Source organism: Pezoporus occidentalis, unplaced genomic scaffold, assembly GCF_034315485.1.
Source record: "Pezoporus occidentalis ecotype Australia unplaced genomic scaffold, CSIRO_AGI_Poc_V1 ctg149, whole genome shotgun sequence".
NCBI classification, from domain to species: domain Eukaryota; kingdom Metazoa; phylum Chordata; class Aves; order Psittaciformes; family Psittacidae; genus Pezoporus; species Pezoporus occidentalis.
This window is the reverse complement of record NW_026913305.1, coordinates 677,113-702,676: the sequence shown is the minus strand read 5'-3', so window position 1 is coordinate 702,676 and position 25,564 is coordinate 677,113. Positions and strand designations below refer to the sequence as shown.

Below are 25,564 nucleotides of genomic sequence, written 5' to 3'. Positions count from 1 at the left end.
GTAGCATAAATTTTAGAGAGTACAAGCCCTGTGCATGCTGTATCACCACTTCTCTACGCACCCATTTTTTTAATTCTCTTGCATCACAACTAAAAGTTTGTCCCTTAGTATATAAAATGCTACAGAAATAGCTGACCTGTGGTTTTGCTACTTTTTAATGAAAAAAATGGAAAAAGTTACCAAAGCACAGTAACATGTTGCTCAGAAATCAGTACTTACGTACTGATACACAAATACACAATTCACAAGGAATCAAACTATTAATATGTACATCTAGAATAGAGCTTAAAATGGCAAACCACCTAACAACAAAAGGTATTCCACCAAGAGTTCAGATTGCATTATAAAGGAAAAACCAATTTAGTATTGGTATTTTTTAATTGCTTAATACATGGCCTACAGTACTCTTCATAGCGTCCTACAGTATTTACTTTACCTGCCATCAAATGATCAAATCTCACCAGTTTCCAAATAGCATTGATGTTATCTTTTTGCTCTTATGCACCAACGACTGCCTGGCTCTTTTCCTCATGGTACCCACCTTCAGATGGGCAGCTCAACTGTTTTGTATTTCTGTTGCTGCCTTTCAAAACGCTGTCTTCTGCTGATTCTCCTTAAGTACAGATGCACTGCAGCTGCAGTCCTCTGAACTTCCCAGCATCAGGCAGGCAGACTGTAAGCAAAGGTGCAGGTCACTGAAGGACCCTAAGTAGCAACAGCTAGACACACGCGCCCTGTCCTTAGCAGGTGCTCAGAGTGGGATGCCACCAGTAATGAGCTCCCACCAGAACTATATCCACACCTCCTGTCCTGACTGTAGAATGTGGTACCACAAACTCCAAATGCACATGAATGACTACTTTCCTATTCCTCTCTCTACTCCATCCCTGACTCGAGGACAGGCGGATTGATACCAAGCTTGATAATGCAACACTACTGCTGCTTTTTAACCACACCTTTTCAATCTCACATGTTCATGTCTAAAACTTGGATATCAAATTAAATAAATAATACATATGCAAGTACTTTAAAAATACTAACATTTTCATGTATCATTTTATGCATCGGTTGGTTATTTTGCCACTGTTAAGTACCTATACGTGCTTTCTTGGACAATTAAAACTTTGTTAGGAATATACACACACAAGTACTTTCCATAGAAAAAGTATTTTTATATTTTCTTTCATTTCATTGACAAAAAATACACTTTACAGAGAAAGTTTTAACTTTAATTATATAATTTTAGGGCACTGAGAAAATACTTATTATTACTTTATTATTAAATAAACCAAGACTATCTCACATATTATTTTACTTAAAAAAAAATTAACTAAAAAAAAATTAACCCTTTCATCATTATCTTTGTTGCTTGGGTTTGGTTATGGTTTTTTGTCATTTGGAAAACAAAAAACACATTGTTCTTTCCGCATGATTAACACATTCCCTCTGAAAGATAATACATTAAAAAGGGAATGACTTTTTCAAACTCTTATTACTATTACATTAATTCATGCAGGACAACATCAGCTGCATACAGAGCATGACTTCAGGTGGAATAGCTACCTGCTCATATTCAGGTTCACTATTATGTTTCTGTCTAAAGTACAGTGAAATGTTTAGACTCTGACAATTGTTTTTATACTAGCAGGAGTCAGTTTGTGTGTGTTCTCAATACATCACAAAATTTACACTATCTCCTTTATCTCTGCTTACCGCCATTATCTTCCCTTGCCATCCTCCCTGGTTTTATTTTTCTCCTTGGTACATGCTGTATCTACTTGTGCAATAGTTCTTTAAATGCAAGTTAATTTGCTGTTTTGTCTCAAAGCCTAGTGAAAAGAAAACAAAGCATATTGATGAAAAGAATTTAAAAACAAGATTCTATTGTTTTTACATGTTAGCATACTAAAGGTATGCATTTGTTACATACTTTCCCTGGGTACTGTTATTTTTCTATAATTTGACAATACCTTTTTAAAGTAATATTTTCACTTTCTGTATAAGCTTAGCATTTATATAACAGTGTCATCTAACACACAGTATCAGATCTACTATGCATTCCATAAATTAAAAGTACATAAATATATCTTCCAGTTTATTGTTCCATTTACCTGATTTCATGGAGAACCTACAATGTTCAAAGGACTTACTGACTAAATCTGGCCTTCTTCCCCACCTATGTAGGCTGTGTTTTGGAATTCATAAACTGAAACTGATATGATTACACTCGACTGTTACTTGAAAGAAAAAAAATAAAAAATCATCATAGACACAACAAAGCCAGAAAAAAGATAGGTGTTGTCCCTGAATAATTGTAACATACTGCCTATGTTTATGCCCATTACACACTGTGTAGCAACCACTATTTCCTAAAGGCTTCTGTATTTCCCAATTTATTGTGGTGTATTACCTAGCTCCTATATTGATGATAAATATTTATTTTCTGTGTGTTGTTACATGTTGAGATTGACAACACGGACTCTGGTGGGGTATAGGCCAAAGACTTATACTGCTTCGCTAATGGGCTTTTTATACTATCATTACTACCTTGTGTTCACGTGCTTCTACTGCTATACTGATTGGTTCAATGCTGCTATCCACACTTTCCTCCAGTCGTTAGCCGAGATTCTTCTTTCCACTGCAAGGTCCTTCTTCTCCTGCCCTCCTCCACTTCAAGGACACAAGGCCAGCTCATCGAGGTTAAACTCACTTTGGCCCTCGTACTCTCCCACAGTTACACTTTTCTTTCACAGTCACTTTCATTCTCTTCCAACTGTTTATTTCTGAAACATATGACATTTATAAACACCTGTCAGTTGCAACAATTTCTTTACTAGGGAAGAACTAGATTATCAGAGACCTTATATTACTTATATTTCAACTTCAGACAACACTTTGTGTTAAGAGGTTTAGCAAAAGATTACGTTATCACTGTAGGGAAAAGACAGGTCTTCCAAAGGCAGTAATAAAATATTTTTCTACTCATTTTCACTAATTCTGTTTCCCAGCAGAATTGCACATTCCTCTCTACTGCTTTAAATTAATAATAAAAAAAAATAAAAATGATAAGGCATCACATTAAATTTGCCTGTATAGCATATACTTACCTCCAACTTTACAAGCATAGGTTCTCCATGAGAAGAAATGCCAGCTGCTCTTTGCAGGACAGTGTGTTTATTAAAATAAAATAAGCAAACACTCTAGACAGAACATTCCTGCCAACACAATGGGAATACTCTGCCATATATTTCTCTTCTGCAGACTAGATCCCCACCAAGCTCCCTCAGCTGTTCCTCATCACACTTTGCTCCACACCCTTCATCAGCTTTGCTGCCCTTCTCTGGGCCCGCTCCTGAACCTCAGTGTGCTGGAGGTACAGTAGTGAGGGGCCCAGAACTGAATGCAGGATTCGAGGTGCAGCCTCACCAGTTCCCGGTATGGGGGGACAGCCCCTGCCCTGGCCCTGCTGGCCACACTATTGCTGATAGAAGCCAGGATGCCATTGACCTTCTTGTCTGCCTGGGCACACTCTGGCTCATGTTCAGCTCCACCAATTAGCACCCCCATGTCCTTTTCCATGAGCAGCTTTCCAGCCACTCTTCCCCAGGCCTGGAGTGTTCCATGGGGTTGTTGTGACCCAAATGCAGGACCCGATACTTTGCCTTGTAGAACCTCATACCACTCACCATGGCCCATCGATCCAGCTGGCCAGCTCCCTTTGCACAGCCTTCCTCTCCTCCAGCAGATCAACACTCCCACGCAACTTGGTGTCGTCAGCAAACTGACCAAGGGTGCCCTCACTCCTCTCATCCAGATCATCAGTGAAGATATTAAACAACACTGGCCCTAACACCGAGCCCTGAGGGACACCACTAGTGACTGCTCACCAACTGGATAGAACACTGTTTACCACCACTCTTTGGTGTTGGCCATCCAGCGAGTTTCCAGCCCAGCAAAGAACACCCCTATCCAGGTCATGAGCAGCCAGTGACCCCAGGAGAATGCTGTGGGAGGAGACACCGTCAAATGCTTCCAAATTCCAAAGGGACAATGTCTACAGCCTTTGCCTCATCAATCCGGCAGGTCACCTTGTCATAGAAGGAGATCAGGTTGGTCAAGCAGGACCTGCCCTTTGTCAGCCCATGCTGACTGTGACTGATTCCCCCATTTTCCCACTTGTGCTGTGTGATCTCGCTTAGAATCATCTGCTCCATGATCTTCCCTGGCACCGAGCTCAGGCTCACAGGCCTGGAGGTTCCAGTCCTCTGGGACATGCCCACCAGACCAGGACTGCTGATGGATGATGGAGAGTGGCTTAGCAGTCCCTGACATACAATGCAACCCCACCACCTCTTGTTCCTTGCCTATCCCTTCTGAAGAGCCTGCAGCCATCCACTGCAGCACCCCAATTGTGCAAATTGTCCCACCATGTTCCTGTGATGGTGACGATGTCACGATTTCCCTGCTGCACAATGGCTTCCGCTCCTCCTGGGTTTTGCCCATGCTGCGGGCATTGGCACAGATGCACTGAAGTTGCTCTGTGGATCTGGACTCCAACAGCGGGACACTACCCCCTAGCTCATCTCCAGCGAGCCTGGTGTTATCCCTCCCCTATCTCCTACGTCCCATCCATTTCCCGAAATCTTCTAACCTGCATGATCCCTTATCTACTGCACCACCTTCCTCAGTTTCCTGACCCTCAGCTCCCAGGGCCTCAAATCACTTCTTGAGGGGTACTTGGGAAGGTGATCTGAGCTGGGGCAAAATCCATGTGTACTACGAGGAGTAACCTGTTTCCAGTGTCCCCCTTCTCCTAGGTCCCCTCCATCTGCTTGGTGGCAAGAGGCAGGGCTGAGAGGGGGGCAGACAGCAGGGCAGTGGGTGGGTGGCACAGGGATTTCCCCCCAAAGGCCAATGTCAGGGTCAGGAGGGGTTCAGATGGCCCCTGTAACATGGGGATCAGCCCAGGTCTCCAACCCCTGGATCTGCCTCCTTCTTGCCTCCTCCAAAGAGATCTTCCTTGTCCCTGCAGCACAGCGGGGCTGCTTCTGCAGGAGAAGAATGGCCTGCTGGAACCCTGCTTCTGCAGCATCTTCCACCTGCCTCCACAGGACAGCCAGGGCCCTGAGGCTTGGCTCTACTGCAAGTTTCTGACACCCTGCAGCTTCAAAACCTCTTCAAGGTCTGGCCTTGGCACAGGGTCCCCTTGGGCAGTGACCTCTGGTCCTCGCCCACTGCCTGCACTGCACAACCCTCCAGACGCAGCTGCCTGGCTGGAAAGGGAAGCCCAGCCCTGGCGCTCTCCCCCTGCGGCTTTCACGGGCCATATCCCAGATCCCTACCCCAGGTCTCCAGGGAGGGGTCACCCCAAAGCCTCGGGGTCCTCAGGGGCGGCGGGTGCAGGGAGGGACCTTTTCTGTGGGGCGGTGAGTGCAAAGCAGCAGGGCAGCAGCAGCAGTGGGATGCGGGGACCCACCTGGCCACAGCCCATTGCTGTGAGGGGCAAGAAGGACACATGCCCTGTGTCAGGCACTGCTGAGGTGCTGTGCTGTGCCTCCCCACCTTCTGGCACACAGCTTTTCTCCTCCCAGCTCCTGGTGCCCTTTATCAGTTCGGGGGCGGCTGTGGTGCAGGAGAGGGCCGTGGCACAGATTGCCCGGCTGGCCAGCTTCTTCAGCACCTGTCCCCTGCCACAGGTACTGATCTCCTAGCCTGGGCAGCCCCAGCCTCATGCCCATGAGCCCCAGCAGCACCCGGTCTGCAGGAGCTCAGGAGCAGGGGCTCTGCCCTGCCCTGTCTGTGCTCTTTCCTTGAGCACAGGCAGCAGCCTGGGGCCAGCATCCCTGCCCTGCTTTGGGCTGCTCTGGGAGCGGCTGAGGCTCTCCTTGTGCCCAGGTGACCTTGTGCCCGTCTTCCCCCAGTTCTGCTCCTGCTCTATGCAGACCCCAGAACTCCAGTGTCAGTGCTGGAAGACAGTGATGATGGGGAAGCTGGTGGGGCACCTCACCCTCTGCTGCCCCTGCAAGAACAAGGGGACCTGCCATGAGGCTGCAGAAGCTCTCTTTCAGATATACTGCTTCACCTTGCAGCACCTAAGTAAGAGAAGCTATGTGGGGGGCTGGGTTCCCCTGGGCATAGGCAGCCAGGGGCCACTCTTCTTGGCAAGAGAAAGCCAGATCCAACTTGCCTGCCTGCAGCCCTAAGAGTCATTTCCCCTCACCCATGCTTGTACTAACCCTGGACCTTCCCTGGGCTTTCTGGCCCTGTGTGGGTCCAGGCCTCTCTTTGGCACTGACTTTTCAGCCCAGCACTCTCAGCTGCACCTCCAGCTCTGCAGCCTCTCTCTGAGCACCCTGGTTTTGCTGCTCCCCAGGCATGTACACCTGTCTGCCAAAGAGAAGGCAGCAGCAGCTCCAGAAGAGCTGGCGACAGATGCACACCTGGGACCTGTTGAAAACCAGACACACAAGAGAGAAGTTCTCGGTGAGAAGTGCCTTTGGCTCCTGGCTGGGGCTCAGCATGAGTGAAGGGACACCCAGTGCATGCAGGTGATGGGGCTCATGCTGTTCCTGAGCAGGGGCCAGGCAAAGGCCCCAGTGAGCTTGGGTTCCCCACAGGACCCTGAGCCTCACCACTGGTATCCTCCCAGCACAGCCTGGCTCTGCGTCCCGCTCTTGCTGCACAGCCAGGATGCTCTAGTGACAGTCCTACCTCTCCTTGATCCCGCAGATGTTTACGAAGTACCTCCAGCCCTCTGAGTGGGCAGATATCATCCTCATGGCCATGAAGACCTTGACAAACCCAGGGGTCTACAGCATCAGCACAGCTGCCCACATGGTGGACATCCTTGTGCCAGACACTGACTTCTAGAAAGGGCAGCTAAGCAGCCTGTGGTGGCACGGCTCATGCACAGACCTTCCGGGGACTGTTCTTGTCCTGGCTCTGTGCCTGGCCAGCACTGACACTATCTCAAGCTGGTATATCACACTTGGAATGGAAGCAGCACCCAGGTGGTGCTGGGCAAACAGCCACGCTCACCCTGCTAACACCACTCCCCACTGCCACCCATGTGTCCCTTGCAGGTGCTGAACATCACGTGGGCCATCTACAGAAACCTGCCCTCCATCAGCACAGAAATAGCCCGCAACAGCCTGAAGACAGCCCTGCTGATGATGACATGCAAAAAACCCAGAGAGTTGGTGGCCAGCGTGCTGCAGTGCTCCCCAACATGTGGCAGGTATAGGGCCCCGCAGCCTTTGGGGCTCATCCGCCACTGGGATGGGGGCCCCAAGACCCTCCTGAGGGTCTTCAGCCCGCCCATCCTCCAGTGTCCCTGCTGACAGAGCCCCGTGTCCCTGCAGTGACACCATGGACATGTGGAAGACGATGCTTTGAGCCCAAAGCTGCAAGGAAGGTGCTGGGGGAGCTGCTCAGCACAGCGGTGACTCAGTCGGTGCGCAAGGTCTCTGCCACCACCATGGACAACCCCGCGCATTCTGTCCCTGGCCGTGAGTTGCTCGATAAGGCCTTGCTGTCCCCCGTGGCTGCTCTCAGCTGTGCAAGGCTCCCCTTCCTCTTCCCTGCCCATCGAAGCCCTGACCTCCCCAGGGATGAGAGGACGTCTCAGTTTCTGGGTGTCTTCTGCAGGCATGCAGGATGATACACAACATCCTCAGCCAGTCCCTCTGACCAAAGCCAGGGGTCCCGGTGGCAGCTGAGCATCTCTCCTTGCGCAGGTCAGCAGTGCAGTCCATGAGAGTGGAGGTGGAGGAGGTTTTCCCTCAGCTTTTCCTTGCATTGCTGTTCCAAGTGTCATTCATAGCACAGCTGATGCAAAAGTAAGTGCTCATTTGCTGGAAGGAGAACCAGCAGGATCAGCTTGCTCCCATCAGGTGCTCCATCCCTGTCCTCTCATCCCTGTTGGCCAAGACAGGGGTGCTGGTGGCAGCTGAGCATCTCTCCTTGTGTAGGTCAGCAGCGCAGTCCATGAGAGAGTTGCTCCGCAACATGGGCTTTGAGAGTGAGGACCTGGCCATGGAGGAGCAGGGTGGCTGGGACACCAGCGGTGCTGCTGGGTAATACGGTGGCTTCAGTGTTTCTGGGCATCGGGAGAAGTACCAGCTCTGTGCCTGCCCAGTCCAGTTCCCCATGGCTATGCCCCGCAAGAATAGAGGTAGTAGTGCTGTGGGGAAAGGGCTACCATTGCTGGCACATCCCAACAGGGGTGCTGGCAGCACAGCTACTACCCTGAGTGTGGGGTCTGCAAAGCCGGGCTGTGAGGTGCTGAGCCCTGGGGTGAAATGCAGCACTCGCAGCAGGGGCTGCGGCACCTCTGACAGCTTTCCAGGCAGTGCCAGGCACCCACCAGCCTGCCCAGGGGTTTTGCTGGAGAAGGGGCAGCCGAGGGGATGGCGAGGAGCCCATGCTGTCTGTCCTTCCCCTCTTTGCCCTGCTCTTCCCCTGGCCATGCCAGTGAGCACAGTCTGCTGGGCTCATGCTTGCCCTCATAACTTGTGCTGCCTGCTGAGGAGCCAGTGGGGAGACTGGTGTTTGCAGAGAGGGTTTTCACTCCTGCCATCAGTCACTGCGTTACAAAAATGAGGTGGCATGTCTCACACAGGCAAGGAAGATCCTCACCCTGATGCCAAACATCGTGGTGTGACTGGAGGCTACTGATGACAGTGATGCCATCTCCCTGGCCATGCTGGTGCTCAGCAACTTACTCCAGCTGCTGGAGGGGAAGACACACAGCGCCCTTGCCATTGCTCCCAAGGTCCGGTTGCTCTTTGACAACGTAAGGCTGGAGGAGAGACTTGTGCCCCTGCACCGGGCACCTGCATTCACACCTCTCACCCCTGCATTCACACCTCTCACCCCAGCCCCATGCTCTGCAGGGGGATACTTTGCCCCACTGCCCCATCGCTGCCCTCGGCAAGCTCTGCACTGTCCCCCATCCCCTCCCTGCCTGGCTTGGCCTCCCTGCTGCAGGAGTTGGTGGTGGCAGGATGGCGGCAGGGCTGCTGAGCCCCAGCCTGCCCTGGCAGTATCCCCGAGCCTGCCCAGGGTCTCCTGCTGTGTCCCCCACCCCTGCCGGGCAGACGTTCTGCATGCTGCAGCTCGCTCCCTTTAGGAGCAGGCTGTTTTGGGAACATCCATCTCCACGTCAGGCCCCTGCTCGCCATGGGCTTGGGGCTGAGATCCTTCTCCCACAGGAGTCAGACACCGTGAGGGAGATCTCCATGTACTTCTACCAGTATGTGATGGGGCTTGCGATGGGTGCTGAAAAGAGGAAGATGAAGGAGGTGTGGGAGAGCATGCTGCCGCTGGTCTTTCACCTGCACGACCAGAAAGAGAACGTGGCCAAGGTGGGATTCCCAGCCAGATTGGTCCTTTAGGCAGGGCACTGGTGACAACTAAGTCAGAAAAAAGATAGGTGTTGTCCCTGAATAATTTTAACATACTGCCTGTGTTTATGCCCATTACGCACTGTGTAGCAACCACTATTTCCAAAAGGCTTCTGTATTTCCCAACTTATTAAGTGGTATATTACCTAGCTCCTATATTGATGATAAATGATCATGATAAATATTTATTTTCTGTGTGTTGTTACAGACACTTTTTTCCACAATTACTTTCATTCTCTTCCAACTGTTTATTTCTGAGGACATTTATGAACACCTGTCAGTTGCAATAATTTCTTTATTAGGGAAGAACTAGATTGTCAGAGACCTTATATTACTTATATTTCAACTTCCGACAACACTTTTGTGTTAAGAGTTTTTAGCAAAAGATTGCCTTGTCATTGTAGGGAAAAGATAGGTCTTGCAAAGGTAGTCTTAAAAGACTTTAAAATACTTTTCTACTGATTTTCACTACTTCTGTTTCCTAGTAGAACTGCACATTCCTTCTCTACTGCCTTAAAATAATAATTAAAAAAAAAATTGTAAGGCATCACATTAAATTTGCCTGTATAGCACATAGTGACCTCCAACTTTACAAGCATAGGTTCTCCATAAGAAGAAATGCTGGCACTATTTGCAGGACAGTATGTTTATAAAAATAAAATAAGCAAACACTCTGGGCAGAACATTCCTGCCATATACATGTTGCTACATAAAAGGAGTAAAAGTTGCCTCTGGAGAGCAGTTTTAAATAATTATCTGCATTTGGTTATATTTCTAATATTACTACAGTGAGTTACCACTGTCAATAGCCCATGAGAGAAAGCCATGGAGGATAGACAAGACCCTTCAACAAATAAAGGAAGCAGCGACCCAAAACAAAGCACGGGCTTTTCTCTGAGGCCCGGCAGAAGCTCCCCAAGAGTTCCAATTTTTATGGAAATGTCCCAGGCACACTACTAACTACGCCTACTGTTTCCTGCTATTGTTGGAAAACTCAGTTTTCGGGAACAGCACGACAGCCCCGATGCAGCACTACACAGCGATGTAAGCACTGCAACAAACACACTACGGGAGCGAACCAGAACCGCCCTCTCTGCGGGAGGAGCCTCCGCACCTGAACGCGGCCAGCACAGCACTAACAGGCTCCTGCCGTCACAACGATCCCCGCTGGGACCGAAGAACGGGGAACCGGGGCAGCCGCTGGCCCACGGGAGCCATGGCAGCAAGCACCGCCCGTCCCGGCACCGCCCCGCCTCTTTCCCCTCAGCCCCGCCCGGCGGAAGCGAGGCTCCGGCCCGCGGCAAGTCTGGGCATGCGTCTCCCTCCCGCGCAGGCGTAGGGCGGCCGCGGAGAGGTGACGCGGCAGCGCGGGGGGCCGCAGCCATGGTGTACATCTCTAACGGTGAGCGGCGGCCTGTGGCGGAGGGTGGAGGGGAGTCCGGGTTTGCGCTCGCAGGGCGCCGTCAAGGCGCACCGCCGCCGGTGGGGAGAGCCCAGCAGCTTTCCCGCTGCCACATCAGCCCTGCAGTCTGCGTTCGAGCCCGTACGTGCTCCCGAGCAGCCCTTAAAGGGCTCCTGAATGTGTTCCGTAAACCTCCGAAGCGTAAATGGGAGGCACTCCGACTGCAGACAGGGAAGCAGAGACCGTACGAGTAGGTTCACCCGTACAGTATTGGGTGGTGGCGGCGGCGGCGATCCGGTTATTTCAAGTACTTGGACGACACCTGGCAGGGAACTAAACCTCCCGTCGCTGCCAACGAAGGGCGCGTTCTCCACCTCTAGCCCCGTGTCAGCTCCAGAATGGACAGATACGTTGCGGTGTAAAACACCATAAGCTGTCATACACTCATCCCTGGCTCATATGTGCTTTGATGTGTTGCAGGACAAGTTTTAGACAACCGGAGCCGGGCTCCTTGGCGATTGTCATCTATAACAGATTTCTTCTGGTCTATAGCAGATTTTGTGGTTCTGTTGTAAGTAGCAATTAATCCTTTTGGTGAGGTTTCAGACGTGTTCTATGTAGAAGCTACTTAGTGCTGTACATAACACAGCAATAAAAAGTCAGATTATGCTTCAGTGTTCTGTATTGACTGTCCACAAAACACATGCTCTACTCTAGTGTGTCTTTAGTTATTACCCCCTAGAGTATATCTAACAAAAAGTGATGCTAGCTTATTGGCACTCCAGATGAGTTGTCTTGACATTTCTTCCATTTTAATAGTGCAAAAAATCAAAAGCATATGGTTTTGTTAAACAGCTTCTACTAGGTGGTCAAATAATTAAGGTACTATTTTAAGATTTTCTACCACTGACAATAGATTTTGGCTATGTAAAAATAATGACACATCAGTAATCAGAAAAATTTGTGATTTTCTATCTTAAGCCTGAGTATAATCTAGAATTAATTCAGATTTTCACATGTAGGAGAAAAATTGCCAAATTTATTAAATGGTGATCTTGAAAAGATGATGCTGTTCACTCCTGAACACTGCTTACTGTTCAGGCCATTTCTTATATCACAGCCAAAAAAATCAGAAACTATATCGAGCAATCAGTTCACCCAACACCTGTTCTTATTTTTCAGTTTCCAGAGCATTATTCATCCAGATTTGAGAAGACGAGGCTACACATCATCCTCCTATTCAGGAAACAATGATGGCAGAGGGTATTCTTTCATGTTCACACTAGTTCTACTTTTTTCTGATTTATCTTAGCAAAGTGACACATATTCAGATTACAGTTGTCATTGAACTGGATCATGTAAGACTAAAATGTTATCTGCAGTATTTTGTCTGAAACTCACTGATAACAATGGGTAGCTTTGGGTAGCTGTAATAGTGTTATAGTCTAACTCGCACTGAAACTGTTTTTCAGACCTGCCTAATAGACAGTATGCATCTGTGTTGAATTCTTTTTTGTTATACTTGCTTATATTCAGCATTTGATTTACATTAAAACAATCATGTACTGGATTACCTACAGATAAAGCAAAACAGTTATAGGAATATAATTTCTATAAACACTATAGGTATGATGTTTTCTAATGGCTTGTCTACCTTTTTTTTTGTAAGACTCTGTAAAAGGCTCAGGTAGCCACAGCTTTATCTTCAGAGACAGAGAAGTAATTAGAATAGTTTGCGTATGAGAATTTTTGTGAGGGGTTGGGATTTAAATTTACAGCTTTTCACATGAAGCCTAAACAACTCTTCCAGAGTTCAGATTTTTTAATTACCATCATTTAGAGACAGTATTCTCCTATTTCTAGTTTAACAATTCAATGCTGATTAAATAGATGTTCTTCTTGCTTTCTTTTCAGGCCCCCAGCACTTCCTCGCCGTAGGATGGGTCAGATAAATCACTGGGCTGGAGGCCCCAGTCCACCACCAATGGCTGGAGGTGGATGAGGAAGGTAACTCCAAATCTGCTGTATCCTGCTTTGAACTTTGTTTTCTGGTTTGGTGTTTATTTTTTAATAACAGTAATAATTGAAAAGGTAGAACAGAGTCCTCCATTTGTCCTCCCTTTTGCAAAAGTTACCAAACTGGGAAGAGAATCAAAGTGGTTAGGTACTTTCAGTAAAGGAGGGCGGGGAGAGAGAAGGGAGAGTAAAAGGTTTTGGCTCAGAACATTGAGCTTCTACTTTTAATTGCATAGAAATGGATATATGAAGTACAGCAAAAATTTTTGAACACTGGTAAAAATATTTATAACTTTAAATTTGCAGCCAACAAAATGACAAGTCCTGGCCACAACAATAGTGACTGAAACTCTGTTTGCATTTCTGATACTTATCATATGATGCATGAGGTTTTTTGCTTAAACTAGATGCTTCTCAATAGGAAAGGAAGAAATTAATGAAGTTGTTAAAGGTCTATTAGTAGAAATCTTTTTTTTCTGTTACTGTGATATAGCTATGCAAATCTTCAATTCTACTAAATTGAATAAAGCATATTAATCAGAGCATATAAATCAGAGTTGCTTAAAAGGAGGAGGGGGGCAAGAAAAAAAAAAAGAAGGTAAAAAGCCCTGGTCTTTGTATTTCTTATAACTGCCTGAACTTTAAATGTGGTTTATTAGCTTGGCTAATATTCATCTAACACTGGATGCATGTATCGTATAGTTTAATTTACTTTAAGACTTCTGTAAACAATCCTTCTGTTTCATGAACCACTCCCCATTGTTACCATAACAAAAGTTACAAGAAAAAAAAAAAGCAAACGCATGCAGGTGGTTAATACCTGTAAATCCTGTAGGGAAAAGTTCATATTCCAAAAAGCACATGCACCAGGACTTCAGTTCCCTAGAAGAAGGATAAGCTGCTTTCCATGATTTTTTTTTTTTTTTTCATTTCGATGTTTGGGTTTTTTTTCTTTCTGACAAGACATAAGGCCAGCAAAGGCTGACAGAAGAGTTTTTAGGTAATACCAGCACTGTGTAACGTACTCAGGAATAGAAGTTTGCAAGCCTTTAGCGTGTCTCATTTAGCTAAATTAAGAAGGATTTTATTTTAAAAAATATTTCTTACATAGTTTTATCTCACAAATAAAGGCCTTTAAAGCTACTGTAATTACTTTGTCTTTTAGGTAAACACTTGCTGAAGAGGCAAGCAAAAGCATGCACATTTGCAAGATGAAACGGAAGAAGAGTTTAGCAGTGGACCAAATGAGCTTGAATGTTGTGAATGTGCATGTCTAAACTGGAAACTGTTCTGTGATACAAACAGATTAATGAAGTTGCACTGGGAACTCCTTCAAGGATCCAGTGTAACTGAACCACAGTTTCATTAAATATGTGTTTACTGTCTGAAGTCTTAGTATATATAGTTTCTGAGTATTTTACTGTAGCTGCAAAGTAATAAATAATTTGGCTTGTGACATCATTCCTAGAAAAATCTGTCTGAAGTACAGAAAACCCTTTTCAAATGAGGAAGAACATGTAATTGCTACAGAAGGGCCCTCAAGAGTCAAAGAAATGCTTCCCAATAGGTTTTGTATTTATTTTTTGTCAGTACTAACATTCTGTATTTTTATGGTATTGATAACCTAAAACCACTTTTAAAATGCAACTCACAAATAACTTTTACAATCCATGCATTCCACAAACTCACTTCCTTAAGGGCCATAAAGGGTTTTACAGCATACCTGGTTCATAAGCACCTCTTGAAGCAGCTTCCTTCTCCATTATAAACACCCCACCATAAAAGCCCATTTGCTGCACAAGACTTTTCTCAATTAAATTAAGGCTTTGCTTTTCTTACATGAAGAAAAACTTAAGTACCAGCAAACTCAAATACCAAGTGCTAACACAGAAGAGTTTCTTTTAAACAGTAATTACCTTTTAAGTAATTTGCTCCATTTCAGGATGGCAGTTTTTACTGCTGGTCTTGGGGCTCGGGGTGGGTTTTCTGTTTAGGCAGAGAGAGCTGTATGTATTTGAAAAAAGATTGGCTACCAAGAATCCAAATTATCTTCTACAAAGGTGCCACTGCAATTTTTCTAGTTACACTTCTCTAATATTCTCTTTAGTAACATCCAGCAATGCCTTTTGGTTAGCATACACATCTACTAATTAGCTGGCTTGGTGAAATCACCCCACCGCTGCCTCCTGCTGCTTTTACAGGTAGCCAGCACAAAGTCACTGTCTTTCAAATTGCCTTCAGTCCAACAGACGCCGCATCTTCATAGTTCATCGAGGAACTTCCCACACAGTGATCGCTGGTGCACAGGTAGTCACCGTTATTTCTTAACACATGTACCACACCTATCGCAGTACTACGGTGGTTTCATTGACGCCGTGTTTTTAGGTAGCTGGCGGACCGCGCCCTCCTTGCTCCGCGGGACCAGCCCAGCTGGCAGCTTTGGCTGCTGCCTGGTCCGACCTCCTACGGCGGCCCCCCTCGGGTTCTCCGCTTACCGCCGCCCGTGCCCTCACCGCAGAGCTCGGGGGAGCCGCCAGCGCCGCCGCCGCCGCCGCCCGCCCCGCTGCGAACCGAGGCGGCTCAGGGTTAGCAGCGCTGAAGACCCCCGGGGCACCCCGCGGTACCTGCCTGAGGGGCGGTGCCACGCTCACGCCCGCCCGCTTCCGCCACTCGACGCTCTGAGAAGCGGCTTCCGCCCGGCGGCGGCGAGCATGACCCAGGCGGAGAAGGGCGAGGCGGAGAACGGGAAGGACAAGGAGCGGGACCGCGACCGGGAGCGCGAGCAACGCGGCGTCAAGCGGCCCATCGTCCCCGCCGCCGTGCCCGAGTCCCTGCAGGAGGTGAGGCCCGGCTGCGGAGCGGCGGCTCCTCGGGGCGGTGTTCCCTTCCGGCCGGCCGGATGGCTGCACTGGGGCGGGCCCAGCGAGGCCTGGGCTCGGCCTTTTAAAGGTCTGGGGGCGGGTTGGTGCACGCACCGGCTCACTCCCGCCCGCGTTGTCGTGATTCCAGCAAATACAGAGCAACTTCATCGTGGTGATACACCCCGGCTCGACCACCCTGCGGCTCGGGAGGGCCACGGACACGCTTCCCGTTGGCATTCCCCATGTTATCGCGCGGCGGCACAAGCAGCAGGGGCAGGCGACCTACCGGGACAGCTGGCTCCTTAGGGACGGGCTCAATGTAAGCGGCCGCACACCGGTGACAGCGTACACCGAGCTTGCGAAAACGTGTATTTTAATGCCCTATTTCCGCTGCATCTTCTGTTGTGCAGTGTGTGCCTTCCCCTTCTGCATTATGTACTTCCAGAAAAGACGGATTTGTCCCAAGACAATTTTTTCCCCCCTTTTAATATGCAGTAGATGCCACTTTACTGAAGCCATTGAATCCTAGAACGGTTTACGTTGGAAAGGACCTTAAAGATAATCTAATTTCAAACCCCTGCCAGGGGCAGGGACACCTTCCATAGACTTGTACCAGTCTAAGCATTTTATTTAATTTGTTCACAATCTAAATCTAATAAATTGATAGTTTGAGTACACATTGATTTCTCTGCTCCATGGTCTCATATCACACACAGTATTTCAGTTCATAGAATGCTAGCTGTAGAACTAGAATTGGACATCTCTGTTTTTGAGTGTGCTGGTGACAAGTAGATTTGTAACTAGGATAATACAGCAAGTCATCTTAGTCCAACCTGCTCAGAAAATATATATGGTGATCTTACTCATAATTTGAATTTGTAAAAAGAAATAGTCAAATTAATGTCTGTAATATTAAACCTCACCTTAAAATAATTGGGATCTATTTAAACATTTTTTCCTCTTACTTAATATTTCTGTACTTAAATAGAGAGTGTCCTGAGTGCGATACTCTGGAGATAAAGTTTAGCAGCCATTAAAATCAATTAAAAGATTCAAAGTGACTTAGAAAAATAGCTGTTGGGAACTCTAGTTTGAAAGAGTTTCTTTAAAATAAACATGTTTTTTTTTACATTGTAGAACCTCTGTATTTTCTACTGTCTATCGACTACAGTAATGATTTAACTGTTTAATAAGAGCTTTAGTATTACCAGTGTACTGACATGTAGCTGGGAAGCAAGTACTTACACTGCATATTTGTGGGTTTTGTTTAGAAACCTGAAAGTACTGAGCAGAGACAAAATGGCCTTAAAATGGTGGACCAAGCAATATGGTCCAAAAAGATGTCAAACGGCGCGAGGCGCATACCAGTGTCACCTGATCAGGTAACTCATTCTTAACATTTTGTTAAATTGTTCATTTGTGAAGCTATTTGGTGTGATGCTGTGTCCTAGTGGACAAGCATTGATACCCTTTATGCAGCAAATACAGATAGTGCTGTTGTGTGAAGATCTGAACTCTGAAGATCTGATAAAATTAATATCTAAAATGGTTCTTCGAGGGCTGCCCTCGGGAGGGATGTTTCTTTGTTCTTTCATGTATAAAAAGTGACTGGTAAAATACTTGTCAACAGCATTTGCTTTGATGACATTTCAGGCCAGGTCATACAATAGACAGATGCGGCCAGCTATTTTAGATCACAGTTCTGGGGCCAAGTGGACAAACACATCAAATCATCCTGAATTTTTGGTAGGAGAAGAGGTAAGATTCATTTTCCTGCTGAAATGAGGCTCCATATTATATTTTAATGCAGCTGTGTAATCAGTAGTAGTTTGCTTTGTTAGCATGTGTTGAAAAACACAGAAATTCAGTCAAGCAATACAGGAGAAACTTACTATGGTCTAACAGTGTATTTATTAACATTCAACAAGATGAGACAATTTCCCCCATTTGCCTAAGATGTGTCCTGTATCCTTTACTGCTATAAATCAGTGTTTCCGCAGGGAGTAGGCTAGAACTTTGCCCATTTGGTACAATTCAGAGAAAACACAAGAAACTGATTAAAGGATCAGTACATGAAATCACTGCTGAGTAATTAGGTATTCATGAGCTTAAAAGAGTCTTTAAATTATTTTAATTACTAATTTCAGGTAATGGAAAAATATACCATTATGCTCAGTGAATGTCCATGGATATGAACATTCAAATGATTTAAACCATGTATTTAATGTCTTTTTTTATTTACAGCCTCATAATCAGGCCCTGTTAAAAATAAATCTACTGTATTGCTGTTTCATCTTGCTACTGTATGTCTTGTATCTGCTTCTGAAATATTTCTGTAGTATTTAATACTAATATGTGGGGAACAGCAATGTGTGGAATATCATCTCTTATTTTCAGGCACTGTATGTTAATCCACTAGATTCATACAATATACATTGGCCTATTAGAAGAGGGCAGTTGAATCTCCATCCAGGACCTGGTGGCTCCCTCACTGCAGTATTAGCAGACCTTGAAGTTATATGGTCACATGCAATACAAAAATATCTGGAAATACCATTGAAAGACCTAAAGGTGAGCTGTGAACACATTCATGTATCCAGTTCTGCAAATTTTAGTATAACGGAGAAGCAACCTGCTGTAATTGGTACCTCTTACTGATGGTTTTCTTAAGAAATAAATTATTTCTGCTGTTGAGCATGGTTCCTAAGACTTAATTTGGAATTTTGTCCATGTCTTTATGATAAGAATTGTTAATAGAACTTCTAGCAAGGAGGTTTCAGTCTTAGTCTGTTTGGTTTGGTTCTTTTTTTCCTTTGCATTGAATGTAAAGAATGCAACCAAGGAATGGTTGCCTAATACTTGCATAATTTATTGTGCTTGCCAAGTAGATGTTTTCTCATATCTGATGTGCTTCTGAACATTTTAGTGGCCTGTAAACGCTTAACTTGGTACTTCCTTTGAACTCATTTTTTAAAGTAATAAAAATCTTCTCCCTTTCCGTAATTTCACTTCTTTTAATAACTTGTGTATTACGCTTTCTTCCTTATAATCGGGTATTCAAGAATGTAAAGAGCAACTTAATTTGAGAGCTGGCTTTAATTTACTTATCTTTAGTACTACAGGTGCATTTTACTGATTCCAGACATCTATAATAAACAACACGTGAAAGAACTGGTAAATATGATCCTAATGAAGATGGGCTTCTCAGGTAAAATCATACATACGCAAACACTTGATGATTCATACTGTAAAGATTAGGTTTTTTTCCCATTAAGGCACATTTTTGCACATCACTCCCAGTTTGGCTGAGACTAGCACCTTCCAAATTTTGCTTTTCCCATAACTGGTGTCTCTTTTAATGGTACTCTTTTACAGGTCTAATGGGGGGTTTAAAGGAAAGCAGAGGGTGAAATTAGACCTTATTTTATAATTACTTAAAGGGCATATATAAAATGCTACAGGTGATAATAAATTATTATCATTTGATAATATAATTTGATAATCAAATTATAATCATTTTAATCAAATAATACTTGATTAAAACTAGGAAAAAAAAAGTAAAGTCTGGCAGGAGTATCTTTAATCTTACAAAAAATAAGAACATTTGAATACAGGCATCCACCCTTCTCATAGCTTTTCTCAAGCCTTTTAAGGACAAACCCAACAAAAAAATCTCTAAGCCCACCCCTATCTTCACTAAATATACAGATTCTCTGTGTAGAATCAGGCTATTATGTAGATTTTAAAAGAGATTCATGTGTCCTTTAAATATCAGCAACATGGCTCTCGCACTTTGCGTAAATTAGATATACCTTTTTCTTGCACTGCTAGGAATTGTTGTACACCAGGAATCTGTCTGTGCTACCTTTGGAAGTGGTTTAAGCAGCGCGTGCATTGTAGATGTGGGAGATCAGAAGACAAGTGTTTGCTGTGTAGAAGATGGTGTTTCCCATCGCAATACCAGGTATCTTTTAATACACAGAATAAATATAAGCATGTACTTTGGTGCTTACCAAAGATTTGACTTCAAAAATGAGATTTTTTTTTTTCTATAAATATCAGGGTTTTTTTTACTGTTAGTCATCTAAGAAGGTCATCATGTTACAATATGAACCTTAAAGAATTCTGACATCTTTAAAAGAAGAAAATGGGCAGAATTGATACTGTGCTCTGCAAACTTTATGGAAGTCATGATCACAGCATGTCTAAAATGTTCCTGGTATTTCTATGCATCGCACTGTAGAAGGCCAGTATTTCAGCAAATAAATAAAATACTCTTGTTCTTCCCTGTGTTTTAGGCTGTGCCTTGCATATGGAGGATCTGATGTCTCAAGGTGTTTTTATTGGCTTATGCAACGAGCAGGATTCCCATATAGAGACTGCCAGTTAACTAATAAGTTGGATTGCCTGTTGCTTCAGCACCTCAAGGAGACATTTTGTCATCTAGACCAGGTGAGAAGGGGAAAGTAATGTATTCTCCAAGTAATTTTTTTTCTTTTACAGAATGCTGGTTTTGGTAAGCCTATAATTGCTTATAAATAGAATAAATAGTAATATTTTACTCAGTAGAATACTGACAAGAGTCTGAAAAGCTTTAAACTTGAAGTATTTGAAAGTTCTTTTTCTTCTAGTTAAAAGGAATCCCAGCTCTTAGAAAGGTTGTTTCTTTGTCCTTATTACTGAAAGAAGCTGATAGTAGCTGCTTATTCACTGTTATTCAACTTCAGTTACTTGGCCAGCAGCCCTCTTCTTTTTTCTCTTCTCATTTTAGAGGCTTAGGCATGTAGAAGGTTGTTTTGGCAGATCATGCTAAAGGGAAAATAGCCAAACAATTCAAGAATAGGCAAATTACATTCATAGTCTGAATAGTTTTGTTACTCTTTGTTGTTCCTACAGTTTAAGTGGATCATGTGTATCTAAAAGACACAAAATTTTTGTCTACATTGTTTTTGACCTTAGGATATTTCTGGATTGCAAGATCATGAGTTCCAAATTCGGCATCCAGATTCTCCAGCTTTGCTGTACCAGTTCCGTTTAGGGGATGAAAAATTACAGGTGATCTTTTAGGTATTTTTTAATTACAAGAATTATATTCAGCATTTGAGCCCAGTGCTATTAAGTTTACATGATTTATGCGTTGTTCTTAACATACACTTGATAGTTTTAAAATTAATTATTATATGCATGAAGGCACCTAATGCAGCACAGTGGGTGCACAAGCCTTACTAGCTTTAGCTAGAATGCTTGTAGCTTCAACTAAATAAGATATTTATCTTTCAAGTGCGAAGAATTCTAATTTTGCTTCAGCTCGCCATTGAATATTCTAATTTGGTAACAAACTGCATTTGAGTACTTATTTACTGTACAATACCAGAATCTGGCATTGTGTACATGTACAAGTGTATTTGTTGGTTTGTGGGTTTGTTTTGGTTTTAATTACACAAAGCTGAAGACAGTTAAGCATTTTACAAAACTCTATGGAAAAATGTATACTAAATTTTGAACTTTGGGGAAAATAGAACAAAGTTTTGGTTTTGGTTTTTTTTTTTTGGGGGTGGTTTTGTGGTTTTTTTTTAATAGTAAATGCCAAAAAAAAAGTAAAACTGTGGAATAAACACATGTGAAATCTCTCATTCTTCAGGCTCCAATGGCTCTGTTTTATCCAGCAACTTTTGGAATTGTTGGACAAAAAATGACAACTTTGCAACACAGGTCACAAGGTGACCCTGAGGATCCTCATGATGAACATTATCTGGTAGCCACACAAAGTAAACAGGAGCAGGTGTGTGAATGCTCATTTTAGTTTGCATTAAGTATTATTTAATTGGGGAATAAAATAAGAGCTCACTAGCTCACCGTAGAAACCAAAGCTTGTTACCTGAATCAGAGCATGAAAGAGTAAACTTACTTAAGGAATTATGGATGTCTAGACAACTTTTTAATTAGAGCTGTGTATTTTCAGAGTCTGAGGGCTTCATATTATGGCATTGATAATCTGATGGAGTTCAAAATAAAACCTTACTTTGACAGTGCAGATTAAAATGCAAATTATACGAGGTAATAATGCAGTGCTTAACATTTCTGTTATGAAGGGAAATAAGATGGCATTTAGTTAAGTCTTTGTATTGTTCTCTAACCTGCTGAAGATATTTTTACATCTTTCATATAGTTTCCCTTGTTTTCTCTTTTTTTAAGTCTTCAAAAGCTACAGCTGATAGAAAATCTATGTCAAAGCCTGGTGCATTTGAAGGAGACTTGAGAGGCCAAGCCTCAGACATTTCAGAGAGGATGTACCCACAAGAAGTAGAGCTAGGATCTTCCCAGAGTGATTGTATGATGTCTGGAAATGATTCAGAGGAACCTTTAACAGCACACATGTCCAGGAAAACAGCTATTTCTCAGTTTGAAGGCAAAGCCTTAGGCCTTGACAAAGCCATTCTTCATAGTATTGACTGCTGTGGTAAGAATTCCACTTGTACAATTCTGTAAAATACGAATGTCAGTGTGGATTCATGGTAATTCCTAGGTTTCACTGAATTAAGATGTATGTCCCTAAGTTTTTATCATTTCTAGAGTAGCTACACTATTCCTTGTACTTGCATCTTTGAGGTTTCTTGAGCTAAATATTTTGAATCTCCAGGGAAGAGAAAAATAATTTTAAAAGCAAACATTGTTTTCTATCTGTTTTGACTTGCACTAAATTCTTTATAATACAAATACAGGCCATTTTAACTTTAAAAACCAGTTATATTTCTATATATCCATTCATTCCAGCATCTGATGATACAAAAAAGAAGATGTACAGCTCTATCTTAGTAGTGGGAGGAGGACTCATGTTTCATAAAGCTCAAGAGTTTCTTCAACACCGAATTCTAAACAAAATGCCACCTTCTTTCAGAAGAGTAGTTGAAAATGTTGAAGTCATCACAAGACCCAAGGTATACTGTCTACTGAAAACTAAATGGTTAATAAATTATGATTGGTTGAAATCTTTGAAAGATTAAAAAAAAACAACATACTCTTTCAGCCCTGGCGGTGTTCAAGGCCAGGTTGGACAGAGCCCTGGGTGACATGGATTAGAGTGAGGTGTCCCTGCCCATGGCAGGGGGGTTGGAACTAGATGATGTTAAGGTCCTTTCCAACCCTAACTATTCTATCATTCTATGCTTCTTTCAAAACCACAGATTAGTTGAACATCTGAAGAGATTTAGGAGAGCTTTTAGCGCACAGCACTCTCCACTTACAGGCAGGATGTTAGAGGTGCAGCAAGAGTGTTACTAGTATTGACCACTAGTTTTGATTAACGGCCATATTTTCAGAGAAACAGTCTGGCCTCTGAAGAAAGCTCAGCAAGAAATTGCATTATGATTTATTATTATTATTATTAATAAAGGATGGCATTAAAAGAGCCATTTTCACTTAGCATTAATCAGGCAAATTTGTAAAATCAAAACTGGAGTTTATGTCAGAGCCTACCTTGCTGAATGCGGGATGTTTGTGACATGCCTAGAAGGCATATTAAATAGTGACTTCTCGAAACATCTTTATTCTTTCCATATTCTTATCTCATTATTTTTTCCTGGGTAATTTTGAAAAACTTCTTTTCTCATCCTCCTCCTCAAGATCCTAAGAGGTGAATTCTGTTGGAAAAATTAACATACAGCTTTGGAGAACTATGCAAAATTAGGCCAGTGATTGTGTACAATCTGTGTTTTCAATTTAGGATATGGATCCCCGCTTAATTGCATGGAAGGGAGGTGCTGTTTTAGCCTGTCTTGATACAACTCAGGAGCTGTGGATATATCAGCGAGAATGGCAGCGGTTTGGTGTCAGAATGTTACGAGAGCGAGCTGCATTTGTATGGTAGTGAATGGATACAGTTACAATGGAACCTGCCTAACTGAAGATTCCTTTCTCCAGATGCCCCTTTTTTCCAGTGCAGATGTGTTGATCTGCTGCTGATAGATATTTTTGTATTTTATTAAAATTAACTTCAACTGTTATTTTTTCCAAGTGGTGCAAGAAATGCACATTACTTCAGCATTGCTGTCCTTCCCCTTTTGAATTGTATGCACTGAAGTCTGTGTACAGAGTATCTCAGTCATCTCCAAATTTACTATATCCGTATTATACAAGTTCTGTGTATGAGAATTGCATCTTGTGGGAATTTAAGGCATAAAATATTGATGTGGCAGACGTTAAACCAAGATTCATGCCACATACATGTACACAGAAGCAATAGCTGAAGAGTGCAGGTTGTGGGTTTCATGCCTTATTCTGATTCCTACTCTAATATTGCCAGGAGATGGAATTGTTATTGCATAACAGTTATGTAATTGTTATATAGATCATCATGGAAGAAGTGAAACGGAGACCCAAAACTACAGTTGTTGTTAGTATTTTGCTTATATAATAAATTATATTCAGTTAAAAGACTTAAGAATTTGGAGTATTTTTCTTCCCTCAACATCAGAAGCTCTTGTTAGTTTCTTATTATCCATGGTAGTTGTCTAATTTTTTTCCCCTACTAAAAAACAATAAATAAATCCAGTATAATACACCCAGAAGAACTAGATGCATTTTTGTACATCCAGCACTACGCTCAATCCCATGGTACAGGTACACAGACTTTTCCTCCCAACAACCAATCCTTACCTCCAGAAGTGCTATTTGTTGGGGATTTTCTTCTGTAATGAAGGGTCCTGTTGTCATGGTTATTGACCAGCACATTACAGGACCTTTTGCAATAATTTTCCTTTTCTCCCACATGGCAACCATAACATCAGTCTGGCAGCCCTCATGCTGACAGAAAAAGAAAGGACAGTATGATGAAAACACACTTCTGGATATAGAGCCAGTACTTTCAACATGTGGTTGTAGCTGCACCTGATCAAAAAAGTGCCTAAAAGAATCTGTTTAGCAAAAAAGACCTCATACGCTCCCTTAAAATATTAGTGTTTCTACAAACAATGTGAACAATTTGAATGGCATTCTAAAATGGCAAGGGAGTAGAGGGGAGACACTGGCTCTGTGCCTCTTGCTTTTTCCTAGGAAAAAATTTGATAACTTTGTATAAAAGTATGAAAAGCAAAACTAATGAACTGAAATTAGAATTTAAAGCTTAGATTCCCATCTTCATGATGAAATAGATCCAACTTAGACACCTTACCTGCACTTACCTGTCCCCAGGTAAGTTTAGCAGAAAGAGTGTTCAGTAGCTAGAACAACTTAAGGTCATCTACAGTGAGGGAGCAGCCTTACATTACAGACTTAATATGTTAGTCATTCTGCAAACCAAACCTGTGAGAAAATGTGCTAAGCAAAGAAAAACACCAAAATGCTCACATGATCCCAGATGATGTTTGCTAAAGAGGAAAGTTCTAACTAAAAATGGTCCACACTCTAAATGATTCACTGATTTTACAAGTGTTTAAGAGATTAAATATTTACTCTTCATTTAGGGGAAATAAAAAACATTGAAGGAAAAAGGCCAGGCCTGCCTGGTCTGATAGAATGGTAGAGACTACAGAGCAAAACAACTGGGCCAAGAAACACTATTTCAGGGAGTTACTGCAGCTTAGCCCTACCCCATTCCCGTGGCCTGCACATCCATTAGGGGTTGGTCTGTGTTAGATTGACTAGAGTCCATCTTCCAGTTTAATTTCACCTGAGAGAATCAAGGCTGCACTCCTCAACCACCCTGCAACATGAACCAAACCACAGTGAGGCCAGTGAGCAATGCCCTTCAAAAGTGCAATACTGATTTAAACTAAAACATTAATGTAACCACATCTGCAGTTGCCTAAAGAAACTTGAGAGTTTCTATTACCATGATACCTAAAAGATAAGTCTCTTACATATAATCTTATCTAACAAAATGC

The 25,564-nt window shown here is 43.5% G+C and overlaps 2 protein-coding genes and 2 long non-coding RNA genes across 6 annotated transcripts in view; 2 read left to right on the top strand and 2 right to left on the bottom strand.

Annotated features, from left to right (window-relative positions):
* Nucleotides 1–206: 206 nt before the first annotated feature.
* LOC134159590 (uncharacterized) overlaps nt 207–25,564 on the bottom strand; it is a 31,413-nt gene continuing 6,055 nt past the window's right edge. Inside the window, exons 3-4 of the long non-coding RNA XR_009963191.1 lie at nt 1,714–1,829; nt 207–673 (exon numbers count right to left, since the gene is read on the bottom strand). This is a non-coding gene — a long non-coding RNA (uncharacterized LOC134159590). The remainder of the gene's footprint in view (nt 674–1,713; nt 1,830–25,564) is intronic.
* Nucleotides 10,648–12,817, top strand: SELENOK (selenoprotein K). The gene is made up of 4 exons (XM_062610678.1): nt 10,648–10,806; nt 11,287–11,377; nt 11,989–12,069; nt 12,721–12,817. The coding sequence occupies exons 1-4, from the start codon at nt 10,788–10,790 to the stop codon at nt 12,815–12,817; spliced, it is 288 nt and encodes a 95-aa protein (XP_062466662.1). The 5' UTR covers nt 10,648–10,787.
* LOC134159589 (uncharacterized) lies at nt 11,955–15,079 on the bottom strand. The gene is made up of 2 exons (XR_009963190.1): nt 13,643–15,079; nt 11,955–12,170 (listed from the first exon to the last, which is right to left on the bottom strand). It is a non-coding gene; the product is annotated as an uncharacterized LOC134159589 (long non-coding RNA).
* ACTR8 (actin related protein 8) lies at nt 15,477–24,130 on the top strand. Of its 3 annotated transcripts, XM_062610665.1 has the most exons (13): nt 15,478–15,662; nt 15,832–16,002; nt 16,955–17,065; nt 17,337–17,441; nt 18,081–18,254; nt 18,798–18,891; nt 19,515–19,647; nt 19,982–20,135; nt 20,643–20,738; nt 21,325–21,465; nt 21,879–22,143; nt 22,458–22,621; nt 23,407–24,130. In XM_062610665.1, the coding sequence occupies exons 1-13, from the start codon at nt 15,534–15,536 to the stop codon at nt 23,548–23,550; spliced, it is 1,881 nt and encodes a 626-aa protein (XP_062466649.1). In that variant the 5' UTR covers nt 15,478–15,533; the 3' UTR covers nt 23,551–24,130. The 3 variants fall into 3 exon arrangements, with proteins under 3 accessions (XP_062466651.1, XP_062466649.1, XP_062466650.1); XM_062610667.1 differs by lacking the exon at nt 21,879–22,143 and having other exon boundaries at nt 15,477–15,662; nt 21,325–21,451; XM_062610666.1 differs by lacking the exon at nt 17,337–17,441.